Source organism: Kryptolebias marmoratus, linkage group LG1 (genome assembly GCF_001649575.2).
Source record: "Kryptolebias marmoratus isolate JLee-2015 linkage group LG1, ASM164957v2, whole genome shotgun sequence".
NCBI classification, from domain to species: Eukaryota; Metazoa; Chordata; class Actinopteri; order Cyprinodontiformes; family Rivulidae; genus Kryptolebias; species Kryptolebias marmoratus.
The window spans coordinates 9,434,885-9,444,766 of NC_051430.1; the positions used below are offsets into that span (position 1 = coordinate 9,434,885).

The window sequence follows — 9,882 nt, forward strand, 5'->3', positions numbered from 1 at the left end:
CAAACACCTCCTACTTTTAAATTTTGTTTTGCCTTACCATTTCTGACTATCGACTACAGGATCCCGAATGTTGAAGCCAGAAGGAGACCAACACCACTGTAGGTTGGTTCCTTGACAAGTTTTAGGTGGAACTATTAAGCCATGATTGTGTGCAGAGAAGTAGGTGGGACTTTTTGTTAAATTTAAACATTTTAATACAACTTTCAAAGACACAAAGTGATCCATGTCACAGTCATCTATGGTGGCCTTTTTGAAGAAAAGATGTGTCGGTAAGTGTATCAACAAAATTGAAAGGTTTAAGTGTATATCACTTAAACTCTTAAAATTGAATTGAAAATACTTTTACTTTCACTCATTTGTCAACTGTTACTAGCCTTCAAGTATCAAGTTTCAATTTGAGTTCACCAAGTTAACAATAAAAAGTTTGAGTTAACTAAAAATTATAGTTGTATGGAGGCCCCCAGAGGTCCTGAATAAATAGTTTATAAGGTTGTAAGAATCTGTTGCCTCAGTTTAGTAAAATGTATGAACAGAGTCATTGTTTTCAAAGTGCAGCAGGTGTTGTTTTTAAATTTAGTTCTATGTACCGATGAGGAAACAGACAGAAATGCAACACTGGAATTGAAACAAGGGTTTAGGGACCAACTACAAACTAAAAAAAATCTGATATATTCAGATCAGTTTGATTTTTTTTATACAGCGCCAATTCGCAACAAAAGTCATCTCAGGGCACTGTACAAAAACATTCTCATAATTTTCAATAACATCAATAGGATTGTCTGTTTCCAACTAAACCACATCAGACATTTATAATTCGTTTTAATGTTAACTCAATAGCTAAATTATAAACACGCACGTTCATGTAATTATAGAGAATTTTTGTCCTCGTCTGACTTTCCTGACATTTGTTTCAGTTCAGTGTTTGACTCGTTTTGATTAAGATCAGGCTGTAGTGTATTGTCTTCTTATCTGCTTTTCTGTTCCAGTCATAGACACGTTCAGTTATGAGAAAAATAATGAGATTGTATACAATAAAACTGTTTTAATCTCATCTCTTTTGTACTATGATATTGCACCCAGAATGCACCAAATCACACAATGGCCCAGACCCCCCTCTCCCCAAACTGACCAACTTCTACTTGAATTTAATAACTTCTTACTAATCTGCGGGGTGAATTAACTACACTCTCACCTGCTATCATACTGACTCAAATGCCTCATGTTAGGCTGAACTGGTCCATGTGTTCTCCTTCTTTTACCTTGTTGTCCATGTCTTTCTTCCCGACGGCTGACTGAAGAGCGTGCAGCAGAGCATCGACCAACCCCTCGCACTCCCTCAGTCTGCGCCGAGCCTCGGCCCCGTCCGAGCTCACATTTCTACAGGAAACAAAACACACACAAATACACAATTAGCATGCATGGAAGAGAATGACACATGCAGATCAGCTCACGGGTTGAAAAAAAAAAAAGAAATATATATATAAATTACCCAGTGAAACCCTGGTATAATTTACCATAACAAATAATGCAAATATAGGAGAGTGTGTCTGCATTGTTTAGAGGAATTATTTGTCCCAGAAACATTTATAATGAAACACAATGCAGGTTTTCTTAGGAGAAAAGTATAACTGGCTTTTTAATGGTCTTACAGAAATGTGAGATGAGATGTAAACAGTGTGGATGCTAATGAAAGGCAGCTGACTGTTCAAGCAAGTTGGATTTTTTTGTATTTTAATGGGAACCTTTATTTTTAACGCTCCTGTCTGCCTCAAAACCAGAACGTACTCAAATTCCTTGGGAATAATCTTAGAAAAATGATGAATATAAATTAGATTTTTTAGTACTTCTTACATCAGTCAGAACATCTCATTCGGTGTAAGAACAGCAGCAGAGCTGGTGCAGTCTGAGCATGGCTGTCTGACTGACTGTGAAAGGTTTGGCTTTAAAGAGGGTTAAAGGATAGCTGGGGCTCCCTGCTCCACTCTGGGGACTTCATTTATGATGGCATCCAACCCACATAATCCCATTAGCTGACCCCCAGTTAGTCCCGAGGAAGCCTGGCAGCCTTGCAGAGGTAAGCAGAACTCTGCGTTTTAATGCTGTGTGGACTGAAACGAGCATCACATTCGATGCTGCCACACGTGTGGCTGCTTCAGTTCGACAGCGAGGTACAACACTGCATTTCCACTTCATGATAAGATTGAAATTGCACCATCTTTCTGCATTTGCTGATAAATTTACAAAATATAGAATCACCTGACAGCTTCATGGTCAGTGTACAAAAAGTGTTGAAGCCGTTTGTCCACGGTGTCGTCTTCAAAAATGCTAAATAAAACTAATCTTCAGTCGTGGGGAACAGACGGAAGGTTCAGGCCATCTGGACTCGGTCATTTATCAAACCCATCTATCTTTAACCATGAAAAAAAAAAGGTCACCGTCCCCTCCAGTAAACAGATCCAAAGGAGCGCCCGCCTTGGATTTATTTGACAAGAATGAGTTTGAAGGCCGGCAGACAAAAGAGTTTTATTGTCAGCTGTTTCATTTTCAGGAGTCTTTTGGGGAACAGCTGAGTTGCTGAAGGTTTATAGATGGTGCATCTGTCTACGGATGGTGGGGGGGAAGGGGAGGAAGTCTAGAACAGGATATCTGGTGGAGTAATATTTATTTAGAGGGTTTATGGCCTCTAGACAACTGACCTTGAGCTGTCCTGGCCTTTCACCTTCTGTCACAGTTTTGAAGAATGTGTTCCGTTATGTGTTTCGCTTGAAACAGCCGCATTCACTCGGTTCAGACGGGTCTCGTTTGTAAAATCTTCACATCATTTCCTCTGACATCCACTCACTCATTGCTACATGTCAGGAAGACTCAAGAGTCGGAAATCGTGTTGGGTTTCTCTGGCAACCGTGGGAGCAACACTGTCAGATTTTGAACTGATCAGGTTTTTAGGCTTAAACGGTGAAAGGTGGGCAATATCTGTGTGTGCGCGTGTGTGTGTGTGTGTGTGTGTGAGACTGTTAGCAAATTATCTCATGAACCACCAGACAAATTTTAATGAAACTTCCTGAAAGGAAAGTAATTGTCTGTTAATTTTACTGATATTAAGTTAAAATTTGGTGTTGTAGTCACTAAGACTGATTCCCAGCAAATATTTTGAGTGCTAACAGATTGAGCAACATTTTTGTGGTTACCCATTTGGAATCAACTACGTCCAACAAGGAATGCTACAAACATGCAGAAATAAAAGATAAATAAATAAAACAAAAAAAATGCTAATTTACCTAAAAGCACACAACCTTTTATGATTAAACCATGTTTTTTTGCTTCTCTGTGTGCAGTAAAAGTGCCTTTTTTTTTGACAGATTTCATCAATTAGTACCACTTTAAAACAAAAAAACAACGCTCCCAGTTAGGTTGTAATTGTAAAACTCACATTGTACACTCCAGTCTATTTTCAGACTTTTAGGGTTAAAAAAAAAAATTCTGCTGATTTTTTGCTCTCATTGTGTCATTTTAAAGAGTAAGTAGGTGTGCATTCAGAGGTCTGACTGTGGCTTTGAGTTATCTGCGCAGACACTGACAGCCTTTCAAGTGTGATCATGATGTGTCTGTAGTGTTTCCGCCTTATCAGATGGAGTGTGGGTGTGAAGGTCACGCAGAGCAGCGTGGCCTTCAGAGGACAATGAAGCGGCTGGACGGAATAGACTGGAGCAGGACTGATGGAGATGGATGGAAGCTCGGCTGCCCTCTTGCTATCACCCTGCAAGGTTAACGGCAACATCGCAGGACCATATGTGCACCCTCGGCTTAAGTAACCTTCAGGTTTTATCAGGGCTGATCCCATTTCTGATTGAAAATATTGATTTGGCTTCTTATCTATTTATAAAAGTATGAGAAGAAAGCTCAGACTTTTTAAATTTGTATTTGAATTACATATAAATGGAGTAAATGTACCAAGCGAAAAGACCACTCCACTGCAGGAGTCTAACTCAAACCACCCTTCTCACCAAGCACAACACACATCCACATGGCGTTTCCATCTTCAGCAAGCCCGCAGCGTAAACAGCAAATATAAGCAGCTCCTTATCGACAGAGGAGCCCGTCACAATAAAACTATTCCTGGCTTTTCTGGGCTGTAAGCTGCGTCTCTGTTGGCGTCAGTAAACAGATTCTCCCTGGCATCAGCACTTCTCCCCAGTGCATAAGCCCTGCGTCCAAGCAACTGTGGGCTTAGTTACAGTTACCATGGAGACACATCCTCATCTGCAGGGCCAGCATCTAGGGTCAAAGGAAAGAGGGTGATGGCTAGATACGGTGATCCGTGGCAGAAATGAGACGAGAGGAAATCAAAGGCAGGAAAAAGAAAAAAAACCTATGTACACACAAAAGAAAATGTATGAAAGAAAATAAATTCAATTATGCGGAGGTTGTGAGAGCAGTGCTCTTTTTTTGCAGATCCGATGTCAAATTTTGTCTTCATGTTTTCCTCAGATGCATCAGAGCACTTTCCTTCAGTCCCTTTTGATTTATTACTGCTGATATTCAGGTTCTAAAACTAAAAACCACCTTCTGCTTTCTAAAATCATCTAATATAATGTGAGGTGTTAAATACATTACATTTGGATGCTGTATGTTTCTGGATGTCTACAGCAAGAGGAAATCTGGATTACAGTCTAGACAGGCTTGGCCGGCCCAAAAGGAGGCAGCACAGCCAGGCATGAGGCCCGATAACCCACACACTCCCTTTCTTTCACACATTACTACCGTCTGTTGCTCTGACACGAAGCCAAAACTACAGATTCAGTGGGGAAGGTAGACGAGAGGAAATACAGTACATGAAAGGGAAAAAAAAAAGAGGCTCTGAAGTAAACAAGAAAAACATGAAATCATTCAAATTAAATAAACTGGGAACTACTTTTTTATTTAGCGTTTCACTGTTTGGTTAATGAATATCATTTTAAAACACAAAATGTCACTGACAGATGATGGAATTATTGCAATTTTTGTGTTTTCTAATGTGGTGGCCATCTTGAATTGGGCTGACTCCAAGAATCCATCAGTTGTAGATGCACACCCAATGACTACATTCTGAAAGTTTCATTAAAATAATTCCTGTGGTTCATGAGATCTTTGCTAAGAGGTCAAGATGACTTCTATAGTTAATGGCAAAGTTTTAAGAACAAATCTTATGTGATCAGTTTGGATTTAGAGTATAAATTGAGGACGACTCAACAACTTCCATACCAAATTTTAGCTTAATATCTGTGAAATTTGCTGACTTTGTCATTTTTGTGTTTGCTGAGGATGCTTTACATCTACAGTCAGCTGTAAATGTACAACCACAGATTACTTTTAGAGAGTTTCATTAAAATCTACTGGTTCGTGAGATATTTTGGTAATGCTACAGACAAACAAACACACACACATAAGCAAGCAAAACCACCAGTGGCAGGGAATAAGATATACAGTTTACTGCTGTGTCTAACATAGTCCAAATCAAATCAAATTTATTTATTTAGCACATTTAAAAACAACTGCTGTTGGCCAAAGTGCAGTAAAAAGACAAAACCAAACAACACCAAGAGTTGAAGCCTGTCTGATAAGCCGATTTCTATATTATTATTATATTATATTTCTATTTCTATAAACCTTTTTCTGGTTCCACAAGAAAAGACCCGCTCATCACTGAGGACCAGCCTGGACCTCAGGACAACTAAAAGTAAATGATTGTTGGATTTAAAGGGCACATAAGGCTTCAGGAGGTCAGCCAGATATACAGAAGCCTGTCCATTCATGGGCTTATAGGTCATCAATAAAACTTTCAAATCAATTCTAAAACAAACAGGGAGCCAATGAAGGGAAGTGATATGTCCACGCTTTTTGTTTGTGTTACAAGACGAGCTGCAGCATCCTCTCAGTAGTAAGAGGCCGTCCTGGCTAACACCAACATACAGAGTTACAATAATCTAGTTGGGATATAATAAAAGCCTGAATCACCCGTTCAAAGTCATTAAAGGATAATAACAATTTCACTTTAGATAAAAGCTTCAATTAAAAAAATAAAAGATTTCTTTACTACAGAACTAATCTGTTTCTCAAGGTTAAAATTCAAATCAAATATCACCCCCAATGTTTTTTTTTTTTACATGAGATTTAACAAATGGCTGCCCAGATCTGTAAGAGAAGTGCTGCAGTTTCTACTGAGTCTGAAAATAATAACTTCAGTTTTATTCTCAATGAAATTTAGGAAGTCTGAATCCATCCGAGGGTGATATTAATTCGATTAGTCACGAGTAAACACGTAGGTGGTAGTTACTGGTATTCATCGTTTCACAGTTCTTTCTTAGTGAAGTCATGTCACAACAGAAATATAAATCTACATCAATAAGACTACATGTTCTGTCTGCTTTTACAACGGGAGGCCATTGTTCTGGGAGGACTCAAGAGTCTAAACACTGCTGGGTATTTCTGAGCATTCACAAAGAAATCCTGCAGTGAGAGAACAAAGAAGAAGAGTTATGCTGCCTATTCAAGGAAAAGAAAAAAGAAGAAATGAGCAAATTGCTGAAGCAGTTTAAACTGTGCATCTGAAGGCAAAATCTGTGATTTTCTCTTCGGCTTGAGTTCTTGAAGTTGCCAGACAGACAACTTTAGGTCCTGACTCTCTTGTGTTTTCATGCGGCGTTGTGATGTACAAGGAAATTCTGTCACCAGGTGAACTGTGTGCTAAAGTGCACAGTAACAAAGCACACTTGGAAACCATAATGAGTCTCCAAACATCGGAAAATGAATCAGACGGAGAGTCTGAATGTAGGTCAGGCTAATCAAGTCAATCTTAACTGTTGAGGATAGCTCCTACAAAATGCTGACGGGGTTATTTTTGCACATAAACACTTCGCCTCGCATGATTTGCTGATGTGACAGCACATTTTAAAAGTTTGTCTCAATGTGAGAAATTCAGACGTGATATAGAAATATCACAATATCAGGAAAAATGATTTGGAGCGGGTAGTGAAATAACCATGTCGTCTGTTTTACATTTTTTATATGATCCGGCAGCTGGAAAAGCAAGAGTGTTCGTGCAGAAGCTGCTTTTTTAATGTCAGCCACAAACGGAAAAGCCTGCAGTAAACAGCTCCTCTGTGTAAACAAATATACAAGGTAAGCTTATTGTAAAAACTCACAGGGGCAGTTGGTTCGACTAAAAACGCTGGTTATTGCAAAGGCTCACTGGACTATTAAGTTCAAGTCCAAATTGTTCAGTTTTAATGTAACTGTGACTCAGTTGGTTTGCATTTGAACTTTAATTTGTAGGTCTGAATGGCTGAAAACTGTTTTAATTAAACAAACACTTTTGACAGAAGGGTTCAGTGGGAATTCAGTGCAGTACGTCAGTGTGGTCCATGAGGTTTTATGTCATTTGTGACTCGGTGAACTCATTATAGCATAATAAGACCTTCAAGTGTTTTTAGTCTGGACTCCCTTTAAACCAAATAGAGAAGAAATGAGTGCCATAATGTCTGTGTGAGCCTCATAACTCCATCAGTCAAAACGACTGGATGACCAGCCTAAAAAATTGAAGGTTTCTACACTACAGAAGAGACTCAAAATTAGTTTGAGTGCTTTGTTGCCTCCTAAAGTTTGAACACTTTAGCTTTACAGTTAGAACATTTTCTTACCTGCTTTACTTTTATCTTGAATAAACCCAATTGCATCCTAGGAGCCAAAAATGTGCCTTTATCTCGAGGTACAAAAATGTATTTATGGACAACAACCAATCATTCTCACACCTACAATCAGTTTAGATTTACCATTTAACCTAATGTGAATATTTTTTTTTACTGTTTGTGCATTTAAAATCAAATGGAAAATATCTGGAGGATCATTAATTATTGTCTATTTTTCCTAAACTGTACAAGTAGGGTATAGAGATGCAGAACCTATAAATCAGAGCAGAGTGTACAGTCATTACTGTAAAATACTGGCAACAACTTTATTGAATAGTTATGTTTTTATTTCCTCTATAACAAATATATTTTCCTTTAAACACAAAACAGTGTACTTATTAGTGTCTTGTCATCATGTGACTTTAATTTACCCATAAGTCAACCTTAACATTCTTAGAAACGCTCTCTTTTCTGTTTTTGTTTTTTTTCGTTATTTGCAGTATGTTTAGTTTTATGTTAATGCTGCAAGTCAGTCCAAATGGTAAGAAAGTAAATGACAAATCACTTCCTAAAATACACAAGTTAAATCCCTTCAGAAGTGATTACATATTGTATGTGTTCAAATGCAAAGCTGGAAGATTGTTAAGAGACAGAAATAGGTTGGCGTTTTCCTGATGTCACAGCAATCCCACAGCAGACAGAGCAGCATACTTTACATGCATCCAGACTCAGGTGGAGACGGGGGAAAACACAGCATCTGCTGCATCATAAATCAATACCCAACATAAAGAGCTTATTCCTGACCCCGACCTACCGTCCACTAACAGGCTGATACACATCACACCTGTCTGCCTCAGCAAATGGCATCTTTGCCAAAACAAGCATAAGGCTGCTTGGCTTGTCTTATTCAAACCGTGTGGATATCATGCTAATTTTCGGTTAAAATCCAGGATGGTGATTTAAATGCGTGCACCTACTGAAAACTCAAACTTTAGCTGGAATAAAGGGACCATCTGGCTCCTCAGTTGTGCCTGCTGTCCATCTGTGTATTTTCGTTCCCTTAAAACCGGTTTACTTTAGAGGCGCTCAGTCTGCCTGAGCTTTAAAGACAAAACACAGTCTTTTTATTAAAACTAACCAACAGTTGTTGGCTTGTTTTAAGCCAACAACTGCCCGCTAAATTCTTGTTTACAAAACTTGGAACTTTTCATCGATTTTTTTTTTTTCTTTCTACAGTGTGCATTTTGTTTTTTGGTGCTTTTTGTTTATGAAGATGGGCACAGAGTGAGACTCCAACTAATTATTTTTATTGCATCCCAAATGTGCCAATTATGAGTCCAAAACCAAAAGATATACAGTTTCCTACTAGACAACACAGAAAGAATGAGAGGCTGCAAAAAGCAAATATGTGACAGGCTGCTATACCAAAGAGAATAACTCATTATTTTTTGTTTATTATTGTATTATTCAGTTACTTTTCTGTCATAAAACTAGAAATCCTTGAAGGAATGCATATCAACCACCAACTAACAAGCAGGAGTTTTAAATAAAGATATCACTCAATCTGTTAGCCCTTGAAGTGTGTGTTGGGGGTGACACACATCTATTTCCACACCAAATTTGAGCTCAATATCTGTAAAACTGATTGAGTTACAGCCTTTTTTGTGTTGCAAAAAGACTGTATTTCAGCGCTGTGACTGCTGACAACTAGTTATAAAACTGCAAGAAAATACACAAATTCTCACTTGGAATCAAACAAAATTGGCACTTACGAGTCGACACGTTTGTGTACGTACATAACTGTGAATGAATTATTTTCGCAAGCTCAAAATTCCTGCAACGTGGGAGCAAGGCCCTACAACTCACGTATGACATCCTCAGGAAATTGAAAACCCTCGCAAACGTTCCAAGATATTATAGAAACTCCCTCGCAAATGCTCTTTGCAGTTTGTCATCAATAGTCACAGACCAGTGAAGTGCAGGCTTTTGGTCGATTTGCTGTGGCGCCCATCTTGAATTGGGTTGATACTAAAAATTCATCAATTGTAGATGTACATCCAGGGGTGGAAATTAGCACCCGCCACCCGCCAAATGCGGGTAAATATTTGAAGTGGCGGTGAATTTGATCAACACACACGCCACTGTGGCGGGTTGGCAATTTGAACAGAAAAGGTATTATTTGTCCTCCTGACATATAGGGGGCAGTAATGTGCTCGAG

At 38.6% G+C, this 9,882-nt stretch overlaps 1 protein-coding gene across 13 annotated transcripts in view; it reads right to left on the bottom strand.

Annotated features, from left to right (window-relative positions):
- arvcfb (ARVCF delta catenin family member b) overlaps positions 1-9,882 on the bottom strand; it is a 233,709-nt gene that overhangs the window by 43,797 nt on the left and 180,030 nt on the right. For all 13 annotated transcript variants that reach the window (XM_017414607.3, XM_017414609.3, XM_017414605.3 and 10 more), the window contains one exon: positions 1,260-1,377. In XM_017414607.3, the coding sequence (XP_017270096.1) occupies positions 1,260-1,377 (118 nt within the window). The remainder of the gene's footprint in view (positions 1-1,259; positions 1,378-9,882) is intronic.